We start from the raw sequence: 17337 nt of genomic DNA, 5'->3' as shown, positions 1-17337 counted from the left end.
GTGAGTCCTGAGGAACAACAACAAATAATAAGAAGGGTGTAGCTACAGAAAGGTCATCTCGAAACCAGACAAGGAGTCTGAACCCAAACACGGAGGGTCTGCCGCCCTACTCTTAGAAACTATAGGAACCAAATGTGCACTGTGAGAGTGAAGTGCTTCACTGGGATATTATACTATGAGGACTTTCATATTTCACGAGCATCATGTGACAAGAACATTTAAAGTTAATAGACATACTACGTAGAAAGTGTACGGCCATATTCCTCACAGTAACCCTTTCTGTCATGAGTTAAAGCTATTAAACAAAAAGGCTGTGCTATTAAGGCAAACTAATCAGACTTTAAAAAGAAGTGTAAATGAAGACACTGCTGAGCAGGTTATCTTCTGCAGTTACTTAACTGTCCCACACGAAAGAGATCATTGGGTTTACAACAGTCCAAACATAAATTGCAAAGCTGATTTGTACAGAGGTTCATGAAGTCATTAGTGCTGAGAATTAAATGAATACGAGGCTCGACACTACGCTGTACAGTGTTTACAGGACTGAAAAGTAACCTGGGATTGTTTTCCTCTATAAATGATGAAAATATAGCTGCTTGTTCAGGGCACGTAGAAGAAAATGATAACAGAATGTATGTCCTATCTGAGCTTAGTGCATTTCCACAGCCTCGTGCATTTTGCATGATAACGTATTTAGATTCACGTTCTCCAGTGGCAACAACCCAGGAACTGTCGTCTCACACTTTTCACATACCTAGACTGTGCTAGTTGTTATTTCCATCCAGCCATTCTGTAGGTTTCTGTTTTCTTGTGTAAGGCCAACAGGCAAGTACCTGTGACAGGTGCTCCGTCTTTGCCTCAATTAATTAAAAAACACGTAATTCAAACTGTAGTATGAAAGAGGCTGTCCGGTTTGTGTTTATGAAGAAGAAAAGTAAATGGAGTCCAGTTTATGACTGACAAATATTTCTCACACCTCTTTCATCACACCAGCTGAAAGCAAAGAGTGCTTTAACAGATGTGTGTGTGGGGGGACTTTACTGTCCCTACTGGTCTGAATGCGGCATTGCAGTTTATCAGCAACAATATTTTTGAGAAACACACTCGGTTTTGTTGCTTTTGGTGAGATACAGATTTAACACAATGCACCCAAATTACTATTATGAATATTTTTTGAAATATGGTTAGAGGTAAGGGTCAGGTTGCTTTTATTTTGAAAAACTACGGCGGAAGCGTTTCCCGTTGCAGCCGATGGCGGAACACGGGCAAACACCAACTGGCTGAAGAGGATTCACGGTTTTCGACAAAAACAAAGACTAACGTCAACTCACAGTGAAAGGTATTTATTCAGATGCAGGGGCGTGTTCTGGAAATTGTATCGGTGGTTGTTCGTGTGACGGAACTGCTAGCATGCTTTCCAGTAGCAGACGTTAGCAGGTCTGCTAGCTAAAAACCAGTTAAAGCCAAAATGGCTGGTATGTAGCGAGACTCAGTGTTTTCCCGATTTTCGTTAGCACAAATATAGTATTCCGTTTACTCCAGCGCAGCCTGTTGTATTCCATTTAGGGACTCGATTGATTGTACGTCTGCACCGGTGTGTAAGCGGTAACGCTAAGGGTAAATAAGGTAGCTGTTCCCGGTTCAGAACACCAGCACCTCCCTGTGTAGGCCCTGCAGCGCGAGCGGATTTCTGCGCACCGTGCAGAAAATTCACGAAGTCTCTGTGGGGTTGTGAAAACCAGAAACATTAGACTACAAGACAGACATAAGAAAATATGCTCGCCCTGTGCATTCTGCGTGTGCGCAGTGCAAAGGCCACATTGTCGCACTTGAAGCTCTGACTGGACGTGTCCGGAGGATTGTGCGCTTTCAGTCCATCTGCACCTGAAATTGCGGATAGTTTCACTTTTAGATGGTCAGAAAAGAGTGCTGCGTGAAATGACGAGGCGTGGCTCCTGTCCGAAATATCAAGCTGAGATGTCGATTTCTCCCAAAATCTACATTTGTGGAATCAGCAGCAGCTGTAAAAATCCTTATAACATATCTGCTGTGGGTCCCACAGGATCTTAGCTCGGTGGTGGTGTCTCCGTACTCGGCACAGGTGTTTCTGTATACTATGACAACCACTTGGTTATGGCTTTCCATGTATGTCCTGCATGCTAGCATCTTGCACCCTGCTGTTATAAAGGATGAACACCCTACAATAATGCAAAGAAAGTATAGAAATCCCAACAATCATCATAATTTATTTATATAGCACTTAAAAAACACACAAGACCAAAGTGCTGAACAATAGAAGTATCAGAGATGCAATAAGAATAATAAATACGATAAAATAATAAACACAGTAAAAACACTAAAATATGTAAAAGCAGTACCCTGCCTCTCGCCCTATGACAGCTGGGATAGGCTCCAGCGCCCCCCGCGACCCTGAAAAGGATAAGCGGAAGCAAATGGATGGATGGATGTAAAAACAGTAGAATATAATAATCATATGACCCCCTGTGAGCAAGCGCTTTAGCAATAGTGGGAAGGAAAAAATGATTTTAACAGGAAGAAGCCTCCAGCAGAACCAGGCTCAGGATGAAATGTGTGGCTCGTTCTCTCCACGGACAGCACCCTGTAGCACAGAGGGTACCTTTTCATTATCTGGATTCATTTACACTGACAATGTTGATCACATGAATGAAGTGCTCCAGGCACATCTAACCAATCTGGGTGTTTCATAGATCACATGACTCTTCTTCACAGAAGATTGGTCATATCTACTTCAGAGACAATATCAAAGGTTGATGAGAAGTCTGTAAAGACTTCAATTGAGTTTTATTCATATTGTGCCGAATCACAACTTGTAGTTATATGTGTAAAGTAAGACCATACAGTAACTGAGAGAAAACAGAGACAACCCCAACAGTCAGATATCCCCCTATGAGCAAGTGCGTTGGCAATAGTGGGAAGGAAAAACTCTTTATACAGGAACAAGCCTCTGGCAGAACCAGGCTCAGGCAGACTCTGCTGCAGCCGGTTGGCTCCCAGCAAAGTGAAAAGATTTGATGGTAGAGCAGGGCGATATGGCCAAAAATATTTATCACGATATATATTTGAAAATTTGTGATAACGATATAACCGACGATATAATTGATGCGAGACAAAATACAACTCCACAACATTACTAGCGCAAAAAGACAACCTTCCATTTATTTTCACTTAAACAAGAAGCTGGTTTTTATGTACATTAAAGCTTCATAAAAATGTAACAGTGCAAATGCAAATTCCTTGCTGAAAGTTTAACCAAAAGGCATTTCCAGTAGAAATGGGCTGACATATCCTGAGCATAACCATGTATAATATCCACTGAAGTTAAAAAGAGGTGCTTTGCAACATTAAACTGCAGTGTGCAGTACGCATTTTTCGGACCATAAGGTGCACGGGATTATAAGGCACATTAAGCGAAACAAAGCAGTCAGATAAATCAAACTTTATTAAACTCATTCTTCTTGCTTCCTCCACTTCTGTACCATTGATTCATTAATGTTGAATTCTCTGGCAGCTGCTCTATTCCCATGTTGTTGCAGTATATTAATGACTAACCTCGTATAGTGGATGGATTATCTCAGTTGTTCTCCTGACTGAAGTTTGGTCCGTTTACAGCATCCTGTCATGCGATTGCATTTGTCTCTAACTATCAGGAACCTTCACGTTAACTTTTATAAGTGGAAAAGTGTTAGTGTTCGTCCTCCAGCTTCACTGTTTATGTTATGCTAACATAGCTGTGTCGCTAGCGATCACGTAGCACATCATTATATACCAGCTAGCCCAACTTCAGTAACCCTACAAACGTCGCTGCTGTTTAGTTTCCTGTCTTCATTTATGTTGGAAGTGATAGCAGAGCTGTACGTTTGATTTTTTTCAGAAATCTCTCCGTCAGAACATGCTATATCATGCTTAGGTAACTAGCGAAACTAGCGAGCTAACTTCCGCTAGCTTCCTGCTAACTTCTAACTCCGTTAAATGTAATAACTTTTGTTTTCATGGATGCCTGGAAGTTAAACTTTATAGTTACACCTGGTAAAGCAGCAATGCTGATCGTTTTATTAAAGATGAAAGAATTTAGACAGTTTTTAACGCTCAGTGATGCTGCAGTGTTGTTTGACCTGAAGGATACGGAGTTTAGGACCCAGATTACTCCCAGATTTAAGAGCATCTTAGTCCGACAAATACGACAATAACGACGGCCGCTTGCATGTTCTGCAAAAAAATGTGCTTTGTCATGTATCTGACGGACAAACACCAAACCAGTTCCACATCACGGAAGTTGCACCATTTTTACAAACCAATTCTGGTTCATCTGTTTCACTCAACAATCGGCCATGTGCGTATGAAAACAAAGGCACTGCACATGCGCGTTTTACTCCCATTCTATCGCGATATTTCATTTTCCTATCGTTGCCTAACATTATACCGGTATTACCGTGAACGGTATAATATGGCCCAGCCCTATTTGATGGATTGAACAGGTGTATTTCATCCTGTGTGAAAAACACTCATCGGCAGACTGGAGTCAAGTAGAACAATACTTTATCAATTGCTACACAAGTTAATGCACAGATATTTCCTGGAGAATGTGATACACAGTTTGTGTTTCACTCATTGGCTTCAGTAAGGTACAACACATCATATCTGTGTTTTTCATGTGAGAAGGGGTCCCCTTCACCAAAGGCGTGAAAACACAAAGGAAAGAGACAGTGCTACCTGTATCTGGATGTCATCCTTTTCCTCCTTAAGTCAGGGCTCTAACACACAAAATGGGCTTAAAAGGCTGATTTATTTACAGTATTGTTGTAGTTACTGTCAGCAGATAATACAGACCCTCCCGTCTCCAGACAGTGGACAACAAGCTGGCTAAACAACAACAGCCGATATTATGTCAGCTAATGTTAGGCTTGAGGGTCCTAAAACCCACATTTTGCTCTGATAAACAGTTTGATTACATTCTCACGTTGAGTTTATTTCCTAAGTGCCCAAGTCCATGATGCCACTAATGCTGGATAACAGCAGCTAATAGTGTGCTTCATGGAGTGTGTAGCACTTTATTGTGTCGGCACTGTTAGACAGACACTGTGTTGGTGTGCTGCTTAACAGTGACTACATGACACAGCAGCTGTATCGGTCACATGATTTCTCTTGCACTGGTGCAGGCTTGATACATATGGTACATATCAACTTTGATTCCATAATTTTATTTTTTAACTTGAGTATCTCAGGGTCGGTCTGATGCTTTTTACATTTTATTTTAAGCAGTCATCAATTCCACGGAAACGCCTTGGATTACTGCACCTCTTCTAGCTTTAGGGCATGTTTCATAAATCTAACGGTAACTTTGTGTGCAAACTAATTTTTTTGTGCAGGGTAAGAATATTTCCATGCAAATATGAGAAAATACAGACCCGTTACAAAAATTAGAGTATCATGGAAACATTCATTTATCTCTGTAATTCCATTCAAAATGTTAAACTTTCATAGATTATAGATTTAGGGCCCACAACTTAAATGATTTTAAGTACTTGGTTGTTTATTGGTACATAATTTGGGCTTCCAGGTCATAAAACCCACGAAAACAGAATTAAAAAAAAATTCCGTTGAGTTTGCTGGCCAGTCAAGCACTGTGATGGCATGGCCATCAAACCAGGTTTTGGTGCTTCTGGTGTTATGGGCAGGGGCCGGGTCCTGCTGGAAGATAAAATCTGCATCTCCATACAGATCCTCAGCAGACGGAATCATGAAGTCATCTAAAACACTCTGGTAGACTGTTGTGGTGACCTTGGATTCAAGAAAGCAGACTTTACCAACACCTGTACCGGACATTACACCCCAAATCAAGACTGACTGTGGATATTTCACACTGGACCTCAAGCAGCTTGGGTTGTAATCCTCACCCGTCTTCCTCCAAACCCTTGGACCTTGATTCCCGAATGAAAAGCACACTTTACCCGAGGAACCCAACAGTTGTAGCCCATCTCCTGCATGCGTCTGAATGTGGTGGTTTTCGAAGCTGTGACTCCAGCCTCGTTCCCCTCTCTCTGGATCTCTGCCAGATTCATGAATCTTCTCTGTTTGAATTAAAACATTCATGCCCTGTAAAATTTGCGTTGATGTCTTCACAGTGTTCTAATTTTTTGAATTCCTGTTTTCGTGGGTTTTATAAGCTGGAAGCCCAAATCATGTACAAATAAACAACAAGTACTTGAAATTGTTTAAGTTGTGGGCCCTGAATCTATAATCTATGAAAGTTTAACATATTGAATGGAATTAGAGAAATAAATCAACTTTTCCATGATACTCTATCTTTTTGGAAAGGGTCTGTATTTGGTCTAATGTCATACTGAAAAATGGAGTCTTGTTCCAGATAGATCTAATGGCACTTTTCTTCTTTCATAATTCCATCAGTTTTGATGAGATCCCCAATACCACTGGCTAAAGGGTTGTAGGCTCCCAATTTTTCTTTTGTTATTTACTTTTTTTGACTATTTCAAAATATGCTGCACATCAGCCGAGATACACCTTGTTGTGTAAAACTTATTTTATGCCTATTAAACTATGTTACATTTAGCATTTTTATAGATTCAATTTGAGAAAATGGAACCAAGTTATGGGTTTTGTGGCAGCGTTCTAGTAAAAAAGTGCAGTAAATTAAAATTAGGTTCTTTGTTGTTTATATGTAGGCACAACACTGGTTTGTTCCACTAGTTAAGAGCCTTTTTTTATATTTGTGTGATTCATGTCAGCATCACGTGGATTAACAAAGAAGATAACATTTCTCTGAAAATAGTCAGGTACAAGAATTGGACTGAAAATAAATGAAAAAGCAGCCAGTGTCCAAAGAAGGACTTTGAAAGACCGACGTCAAGGTAGTCAGTAGGGCTGTTCGATATAACGATATATATCGGATGACGATATAAAAACATCTATCGTTTCATTTTATGCTATCGTTTGCTTCGTGGTGTCGCAAAATAAACTGTTTACAGCAATATTTTTTCATGGTTTTGATGGTCACTGCAGTGGCTACATTAATTTCTTAAAGTTCTCTCTTTCTCTTATATTTAATATAACCACACTACGGACGGACAAGCGCCTGTTTTTATGCGTTGTCGTTAGCAATAGGGCTGCTCGATTATGGCAAAAATGATAATCACGATTATTTTCACTGAAATTGAGATCACGATTATTTGACGATATTTATTTAACCCTTTAAGACCTACTATAGAACCAAGTCCACCAGAGCTTATATTATTTTTATTTATTTTTTTTACATGCTGTAGTGCCATTTGTGGGAGCATTTCAAGTTGCTATACATCAATACAACTGTTATAGCCCATATTTTAATAATATGTATGCATTAAGTCCATAGTAATTACATAAATTGCAAAAAAGTGCAATAAACTACAAAAAAAATTGAAAATCGCGTTTGTTTTGTTTACATATATTTCTACTTGGAGAAGTTTAAGAGGTTTATCCCTCAAAACTTTAAATACAATAAAGTTGCAAAAAATAGTTTCCCACCACAGGAAATTTATTTTGAGTGTCTTCATAGTTTTATTTTGGAGATACAGCAATTTTTATATACTGCAGGAAAAACAAAAAACAATCCTATGATGCAAATTTGCAAAGAAAACAGCATGTGCATCATTTCACTGTGGGAAGTGTTACGAACAGCTGATAGGATCGGCAAAGCGTGTTTCTGGAATATTATGTTTTTGTTCCTGCAAGCGCTTTTTATGCAGTTTTTGCAAAGCTAAATATGGAACGAAACCGTGACCGAGGACAAGCTGATGGCATCAGATGTAAGTACAACTCCTCCGGTTTCATATGCAAAACAAATTATTGCGCTAGCTTACACAGTTCAGGTTCTACAGGGATTTAAAAATAGTTACACAAAACGGAGCGTGCTGCTCTGACCGGCTTTAAAGGGTTAACAATGACTTTAAAAAAATAATATAAAATAGTGTGCAACACCACTGAAGTTTTTTTTTTTTTTTTTAACTCTTTTCAACCAACGGCAGTCACTCTCCAAATAACTTCTGCTTAGCTTTCCGAGCTTCCCTCGGGTCCTCTTAATCAGCGGTCTCCAACCTTTTTTGCGCCACGGACCGGTTTATGCCCGACAATATTTTCACGGACCGGCCTTTAAGGTGTCGCGGATAAATGAGGGAGGGGCTAATAATCGGCTCAGTCATTTTTAATGATTGTTGAAAGCCCAGATCGTAATCGTGATTAAAATTCGATTAATTGAGCAGCCCTAGTTAGCAACAACGGCGGTAACACCATCGCGTGTCCGCTTGTTTATGTTCCACATAAACTTTCACAATAAAACTCAAGATCCTGTTGAGACTTTTCAAAATAAGTCTGCATCCATGCTGTGTGATGTTTTGTGTCAGGGTGTCAGTGATGTTGCAAATGTGTCCAATCCAGCAGTAAGCTTTACTGTCACTTGATATCGGTGTATCCATTTTGTTTTGTTTGTTTGTTTTGACAACTCAAGTCTCTGTTAGAGATGGAAAAATGTTGCGTTTGAAGAGCCTAGATTAGGGCTGTTCGATATAACGATATATATCGGATGACGATATAAAAATGTCTATCGTTCCATTTTACGCTGTTGTTTGTTTCGTGGTGTCGCAAAATAAACTGTCTATATTAATTTCTTCAAGTTCTCTCTTTCTCTTATATTTAATAGAACCACACTACAGACGGACAAGCACCTGTTTTTATGCGTTGTCGTTAGCAACAACGATGGTAAAACCATCGTGTGTCCGCTTGTTTATGTTCCACATAAACCTTTCACAATAAAGCTCAAGATCCTGTTGAGACTTTTCAAAATAAACTGAATCAAGTGAAAAAGTATGCAGAGAGTTTATGGATGAGAAGCAAAAAAGAGCCGTCAGGTGCTAAAAAATAAACCTTAGACTCAAACGTTAGATCAGGCTTTTCCCTGCAGCACGTCGTGTAATAAATACTCACAAAGAAAACGGCGGCCGTTACATTGTACGTCTAAAAATGTATCGTTTCATGCATCGGTTAAAACACTCGACTCCAGCTACACGACGCCCAGCTGGAAACACTTCAGCTACCCAAGATTCACAGGATTTACGGAAAATGTTAAATGTTTGTGATTTATATCGTTATCGGGACGATAGATGTCTTATATCGGGATAAGAGATTTTGGTCATATCGCACAGCCCTAGCCTAGATTACCTTTTAGTTTAAAAACTGCATTGCTTTTAAATAACAAATGCTCTCTCTGTCCCTCTCTCACACACACAATTTGGTTAAAGGTTCTTAAGATTCATTCAAAAACATTGACCTCAGACGCAGAAAATTTGGTCATGCTATTTACTATAAGGATCATTAAAGAACGCAATGCTTACTCATGCTGTTTAAAAATCCATTCAACCCGACTAGTCCATCTTGTTAAAGGAAGCATATTTAGTTTATTAGCTTTAATATATCGTGTTTGGATTTCTATAGTGCTTTTTCTAATCATACAGACTAATCAAAATGCTATACAAGTACGTTGTTGTTTCTGCTTGATCATGTTGACTCTTTCAGCAAATGGTAAGTGTTAATCCTAATTTCTAAATATTAGAATGGTGGGAGGTAAAACTGCATTATGCACTTGTAGGGTGATTTTGTTCTGTACATTTTACCCAGGAGATGACTGTCATTATAGCCACATTGCATTGTGTTTAATATATATATATAGGAGGGTAATGATTGGTGCTTTGGATGAAATGTTCAGGTTTTTACCTGTCAGGTTAGATTAACATGTGTAGTGTTTAATTTGGTTGTTTCGTTAGTATTTGCTGTTTGGGGTCATCATTCTCACTGTTAGTTGTTTGTGCATAATGTTGCTTTGCTTTTCCATGACAAAGGAAAAGCAGGATGGGCGACACGCTCCACTACTAGACTTAAAGCTGACCAAATTTCTTAAAGTTTTCAAGAAGGCACCGCAAACACAGCGAGGACTGGTAAACTTTTTCAAGTGCCTGGAAGATAAAACAGAGACTTTATTTAAAAGCTGCTGTTGAAATGAAAAATGAACTCTCGTTTATTTGTAATAGTATATTTCTGCTTTTCACCTCAGCCTCGCTGTCCGTACAGACAGTAATTCACATCTTACTCCTGTCCTTAATTTGGAGCCCAGTGCAACATTCAACATCGCCGACACTACCAGAGGGACCCATTTCATATTTGGGCCTACGGCTGGTCTTGCTGGAGTGATAGCTCTCCGATTGGCGCAGGTTGAGACCGAGGCACAGATTGCTCTTCGGCAGCTTGCTGCTTTAGCCACCATCACTTTCGGCAGCCAGTGTCACAGCAACTGGTTTACAGCAGCGCTACCTCCTCACCTGGCCCTCCTGACTCTTTTCAATCGACCTCAGGCTGTGGGGTACACAAGCTATAAAACCTACAGAACCACACGGCCTTGTCTGTCTGCTGCCATGTATCACCAACACCCACAGGGCTCACAGCCATTTTCTAATGGGGGCAGACCACCACCTCGTCAGCCACCTCCGAATCAACATCAGACTCGCTCTAATATGCAGGTGATGGGTTTCCAGTTTCCTCGTCCGACCCAACTACCTGATGAGCTTGAGTCTGCACTGGCAATCCGGGGTGCCAGGGACATGGACCACCGCCAGATTGATCACATGACCCAACCAGATCCACACCAGAACCAAGGTTCTGGGACCAGTCAGCATGGAAACTTTGGCTCTAACCCAGTATCCCTCCCCACTGACAGTCAGTCTGAACACCACCAGAGAGTAGATTGGTCAAGCTACCAACCTCCAGCTAAACTGTTTGCTGCTCCTCCACCTTCTTCAAGTCATCAGTCACAACAAGGGGCCCAACAGCCTCAGAACACCCAAGCAGGACCAAGACTCTCAATTTGGACTCCATCTGTATGTGAATCTCTTTCGAACCAAGTTCGGCATGTCCATGGTGCCAGTGGGGAGGGTCCGAGTTTATACACACCAGAGAGCGCAGGAAGTATCTTGGCTAGCTTTGGACTTTCAAATGAGGACTTGGAAGTCCTGAGTCACTACCCTGATGATCAGTTAACCCCAGACACCTTGCCGTTCATACTCCGTGATATCCAAATCAACAAGTCAGGGAAACAGAAGACTTCGGCTTCCACTAGCTCATCCTCATTTTCACACAGCACCCATGACATGCCATTGCCTCCTTCCCACTCGTCTGCATTGGCATGTTCTCATTCTCCAGAAGTGCCCAGCCTCCTTACTGTTACACAGACAGCTGGTAAAGTCATTGACTATGGGCATGCCAGTCGCACCAAGGACGAAAGCACTAACATGGGGAACTTCAAAAGAGAACTACTGTCTAGTGAACGGACAGTTAAAATGTTCCCAGCCTTGTCCTCTTCATCAGCTACAAAAGTAGATAAAAGTGAAAGACGGCAGGTTCATTTGGAACACACTGAACCAAGCAAGCATGGAGACAGTGACTATCGCAGGACGAGCAGCCTCCAGCGCGAGAGCAGTCATTCACCAGGGAAAGAACTTTCTCTATCTCCTAGATCCCGTGATCTAGACAGAGACTACAGGCGTGATGGAACCAAACAAAGACTGCCATCCGAAACGAGGAGTGACGTTTCTTCGAAAAGGTCCCTGTCCTCTTCGTGTGGGTCAAAACCACACAGCAGCGGCAAGAAGTTACCTACACCCACCATGATAAGTGATTTCTCAGCTGTGTCTCCAAAGGTGTATCCCCATACCTGCTCCCTATGCCACATAGTGTGTGACCAGGAAAAGGTGAGTGCCCTCGTGAATGCCCATTTAACAATGTCCAACAGTTTTCCTAAAAGAGTACCTCTGAGTAATAAATTGTAGTCCGCAATCTTCACCAGACAATTGTCGAGATGTTGTCTTTTATATATTTTTGCATGGATGATGTTTCCTATACACAAAAAAGGCAGAAATCATCAATAATTAAGCCAGATATTTGTACTTCTGACAGCTACACGTGGCCGTCACCGTCTTGGATATAAGCTGTTGTCACAGCTGAAGTTCCCTTAAGTGTTGCTAACATACCCTACCACAGGGATAAAAAGAGAACTGTGGAGGTACAAGCATCAGTAGGTAGGACTTAACAAGCTTTAAATAAAATTCATTGGGACTTCATGTGTTTCCCCACTTTAAAGAAAGCAATCCCACACTTTCAAATTACTCCGTTATATTTAATTACTCTTAAATATCAATGGAGTGCAGTAAATGGTTATTTGAAAACATAATTTCCTTCCTTAGGGATGATTAAAGTATTCTAAATGTTGCCACATCCTGTGAACTTTGACTAAGATGCCTCTCACTGACCAACTTTTAGTCAACTATTTGGGGACAGGTAAAAAAAAAACATTGGTGATGGCAAAGCCTCATGGAGAATCCATGATGCTAAATCACAATAGTAATTAAATCGAGGTTTGTTTGTTTTTTTTGTTTTTTGCTTGTTTGGTTCTTTGACTGTTTGGGAAATCAACTTGCTAAGATGGCAACAACTTAAAGACCTATTTTTCTTTACTTCCTTTTGTCTCGTAATGATTTCATTGATACTTTAGAACAACCATTAGAGGTGGGGGTTGATGTGTAGTCATCCGACAGCATCTGCGTATCCTCGCCCAAATTAGGAGGTGCTTCCACAAACAGAAGAGTCAGACGTTTGGTTTTTCCTCTTCAGAAACCTCAGGGTCTTGTCACTACCAGGTTTTCTTCAAGAGAAGAGGCAACTGTCTGGTGAAGTTAAATGATTTGAAAGCGTTGCCACTATGGCAGGAGAAATCGGCTGTTTCTTAACTGTGAAACATGTTACTCCGCAAACTTATCAAAAGGTTAAACCTGGAACTGCTTTTTCAAAAAGTACTCTCCCGATTAGCTGTTTTATATAAAACTCCATCGAGTTATTGCTTAAACAGGATACTACTTCTTGGTTTTTTAATAGCTGTAGTAATAAGCGTGTGTACTGAATAAATCCTTTTAAAAAGTTGTTAAAACTCAGGAAAATCAAGGATAATGAAATAATTCTTAAAATTACTACTGTTAAATAAACTCTTTTACTCAGTGCTTTAGTTTTTGGTTTTGTGGTGGGTATCCCTGTAGATTGTGTTTTCATTGAGACATCAAAGTTTGAAAATTGTTTGTACTCTGTCTTTCAAGCACCTCGAGGCAACTGTTGACATGATTTGGCGCTATATAAATAAAGTTGAATTGTCTGTAATCACCTATGTTTAGGCTTATAATTAATATAACTTTAAGAACCTGTATAGTTGCGAGACACAAAAACATTTCCCATATTTGACAGTTGGTTTAGCTTTTCTTAAAAAAAACACACAAAAAGACAGAATAAGTAAGGTGGAGACCATCTAATCACTTGGCATAATGACCTTTTTAAATGGTTGAATATATTCATTTTCATACATCCCAGGATCTAACAGGGATTCCACAGCATAGGAAAGTGATTGGTACATAAATAATGCTGTTCAGACCAATCCAGTGTCCGAAAAAGACATTGGATTGGTCTGAACAGCATTTGCCTTTTTCTCTGGCAGCGAGGAAACTTCTGTTAGTTTGAAGATGAGTAACTACACTTCAGATGATGGAAATAGAAGAGTGCAACCAGATAAACAAATGATGTCACTTCTGCCAGCATCTGTAACATGATGTGAGCAGAAAGACCAAATCACAGACACGGGCCTTTGCACACCATGCTGCCAGCTGACACAAAGATCCATTACGCAGAATTTACATTAAATTTCTTTGACTTTCTGTCTTTGATGAAGATTTGATGATTTTTTTTTTCTTTTCCAGGACTGGGTTAAACATGTTAACACTGTCAACCACACAGCTGCCTGCAGAGATCTGCGCAACAAGTGAGGAATCTTTAATGTGTTCCTGAAACCTTCTACCTGCAGTGTAGCAGGATAAACAGTGATGACTGGCTCTCTGTTGTGCTTTTTTAGGTGTCAGAAAGTAAGAAATGCATGCAAAGTTACACACATATTGTTTGTGAATTACTTTGTGACAGATGAATACCGGGGCAATAAGTTAAATGCTCTGTCATGTAAGTGGACTCCAGCTCTATTGGTGCTGGTGGTCAGGACAAAAAGAGCTGATACTATTAGAAAGGAAAGGCCAACAATCAGACGCTCCCCTATGACAGAGCATGTGGCAACAGCGGGAAGGAAAACTCCCTTTTAACAGGAAGTAACCTCTGACGGAACTAGGCTCCGGGAGGGGCGGGGCCATGTGCAGCGATCAGTTGGGGTGAGCACCAGTAGTGACCTTTCAGGGGAGAATACAGTTAGAGAGGGGAAGGGATGAGGCCAACAATGATTCAGCTGTCAAAATAATAATAATGATAATAATGGATTGGATTTATATAGCACTTTTCAAGGCACCCAAAGCGCTTCACAATGCCACTATTCAGTCACTCTCACATTCACACACTGGTGGAGGCAGCTACAGTTGTAGCCACAGCTGCCCTGGGGCAGACTGACAGAAGCCAGGCTGCCATATCACACCATCGGCCCCTCTGGCCAACACCAGTAGGCAAGTAGGGTAAATTGTCTTGCCCAAGGACACAATGACCAGGACAGAGAGGCCAGGGATCGAACCGGCGACCTTCCGGTTACAGATGCGATTCCCAACCCCCTGAGCCACGATCAGGACAATGACCTTTTAAACAAATACCTTCCAGGCTATTGAAGGTATTTTTCCTCAGGATATGATCGTCTCATCATATACCAAGGAAAAAGACCTAGAGTCTTGTATTTGATAGGTTCCTGACTCTCTTGATAATCTCATCTTCTTGTTTTTCTCTAAAGGTACCCTGGCTGGAAACCAAATCTGCCAAGGTCAGTCAGACCTGTCCTCTAATGGTTCTGTTTTTAGCTGCACAACCGGTGGAAGTCACTTTAATCAGATGGCTTGAAAAGGTTTCACATAACTTGCTAGTGTTTAAAAAAGGAGAAATTACTTAGAAATCGTGTTGCTTATACATTTGAAGGTGGTTCTGAATTGTCTTGTTCCATAAATGAGTCCATATGTGATGGATGAGTAAAAGTAATCTTCACTACAGTTTGCTTCCTTGCATAGAATGTGCTTTATTGGTATTAACAGCTTTATCAAATTGTTATTGTTCAGTATGGGCACTTGAACACTCTGTAGGGTTAACTATACACAACAGTGGAACCAGTTATAAAAAATCACATGTCTGTGCAGTATTGGCTGCTGTTAAGAAATTGAGGACAAATAGAAAGAAACAGCAAACAGAATTTCATGAAGCTCCTCCTGCATCGCTCTCCTGATCCAGATATGTGTCCCATCATAGAGCCAAAGCCCCCTGCAGTTAGAAACAGGAGCCTGACCTTTGATTGGGTCTCTCCATAGTGTGAGACCTGGCTAAAACGAAGGGTCATTACAACTTAATGTCTTTTTTTTCTTTCTGTTTCTAGTCGGAGTGGACGATATGGCAGCCGTGCTCTGTGGGATCCCAAGGATGGCTCTCCATCCCGTTCCATGTCTCACTCCCTGTCTCGTTCTCCAAGTCCTCCTTCAAAAAAACGTCGGGTGGACAGCCACCCATTCAGGCCACAGAGGAGGCGTAATTCCCCTCAGCGTTACCCACAGCAGACGCATGACACAGGTACATCTCATGCCAGAAGGGAACATGATGTACACAGTTCACAATGTGTAACCACGCTGCACTCCTCTGAAATATAATTTTGTGCCATTTCAATTCAGTTTTTGTTATATACAGTGTTGGGACTAACGCGTTATTAAGTAACGCGTTACAGTAACTACGTTATTATTGTGGTAACGAGCACGGTAACTAGTTATTATGCCAAAATCAGGAACGCGTTACTCGTTACTGGGATTTAGATAGGGTCGTTACTCGTTACTTCGAGTGGTGGCTATCACGGAGCTTCCACAGATTCAGTAACATTAGCAAGTGGTGGAGGCCAGCAGGTGGATGAAGGAAAGGGGACCCGAGGCGGCCGCCGGTCCAAGTGTGAACTGAACCTCAGGTAAGAAGTTATGACCTGCAGTCTCTCTGGGTCAGATATGAACCAAGTTTAGGTGGAGTTTATTTTCGTTATTCTGACTTTTTCCGTACTGCGTGCTAGCTAGCATGACGGAGTTTCTATACAGCTGGGTGGTGCTATGAAGTTAATGATGTTTAACTTTATTTTGTTCATAAGTTATTAGAGTTGCCAACCGTCCCGTCTGGTATTCAGAGAAGTATTAGCGTTTCTTATTGAGGTGAAAAGGAACAGTTTGTCCCGTAATTCAGCTGCAATGAAAAAGACACAAAGCTGGAGTTATTCTGTGTCTTTGCTGCACAGCTGCCTCTTCTTTCATTCTCCCCCCTCCCTCTCCCGTTTCTACTTCTACAATCATGAAACTGATCAATGATCAGCTGATCGTCTCTCTTGTTTGTTTATCGCCCACTTTGTGCCAGAAAGAGGAAACCAGCGGATGTCGCGCTAAACAGCAGCAGCACGTTTAAGCTTGATCAGCTGTTGTTAGAATTTATTTAATATTAATTTCTAGTATCAGCTGATGTTTGCTGGAGCCACAGCTGTAAAGCTGCTGGTCATGATGTCGGTTTGGATATGTGGTGAGAGGGAAACATGAAGATGAAACCAGGAGATGTCCTTACTGAATCATCAGAGCTGTGATGGAGAAACAGGTTTACCTTTTAGGTGACATGAATGAGTTGAAGGGAAGTTATGAACTGTTTCTGAGAGACAAATAACACCAGGATCCTTTTCTATGTAGCTGACAGCTGGTAACTGTGCAGGTGCGGATCTAGCAAAGTGTTGCCAGGGGGGCATGTAGGGCATTAAAAGGGAATGGGGGGCACAAAGAAATACTTTTCTTTCTTATTCTCATTTAAAATGTCTCGCTTTTAAAAAATAATTATCTGAATCTTACAACAAACGATTGATAGATTGATGCATATATACCATCAGAACAGTGAACATCACTGTCACAACAGTGTTTATTATCATTCAAAGGCTTTATGATTTTTCCTATAATGGTGGGCCGGTCTCTAGTCAGAATGCTCAGGCTGATTCTTTGTCCCAGTCCAGCCCTGTATGCAGCTCATCTGCAGTCTGCTGTTACCTACATCTTCCTATTCAGAAGGCAGAATTTCCGAGTTCTGAGTACAATCGAAAGCACCACGACTGCAGTTTTTGTGTTGGATGTAAAAGGCGCACATGACTCTGTGACGTAGGCTAGAATCATGGCAGCAGTCAATGACGGT

At 41.0% G+C, this 17337-nt stretch overlaps 1 protein-coding gene across 2 annotated transcripts in view; it reads left to right on the top strand.

Moving 5' to 3' along the window:
* The first annotated feature begins 1222 nt into the window (after positions 1-1222).
* Positions 1223-17337, top strand: part of LOC146667308 (uncharacterized) — a 30819-nt gene continuing 14704 nt past the window's right edge. Inside the window, exons 1-5 of one of the 2 annotated variants that reach the window (XM_085408967.1) lie at positions 1223-1339; positions 10139-11828; positions 13875-13936; positions 14891-14920; positions 15521-15711. In XM_085408967.1, coding sequence (XP_085265093.1) covers positions 10497-11828; positions 13875-13936; positions 14891-14920; positions 15521-15711 — 1615 coding nt within the window. In that variant the 5' untranslated portion in view covers positions 1223-1339; positions 10139-10496. Of the gene's footprint in view, positions 1340-10138; positions 11829-13874; positions 13937-14890; positions 14921-15520; positions 15712-17337 lie in introns of those variants that run through there. The other variant, XM_085408966.1, reaches the window with a different exon arrangement.

Source organism: Rhamphochromis longiceps, linkage group LG6, assembly GCF_057381845.1.
Source record: "Rhamphochromis longiceps isolate RC_006_pf linkage group LG6, R_longiceps_female_GT1.1, whole genome shotgun sequence".
NCBI classification, from domain to species: domain Eukaryota; kingdom Metazoa; phylum Chordata; class Actinopteri; order Cichliformes; family Cichlidae; genus Rhamphochromis; species Rhamphochromis longiceps.
This window is presented reverse-complemented; position numbering and strand designations above follow the sequence as displayed.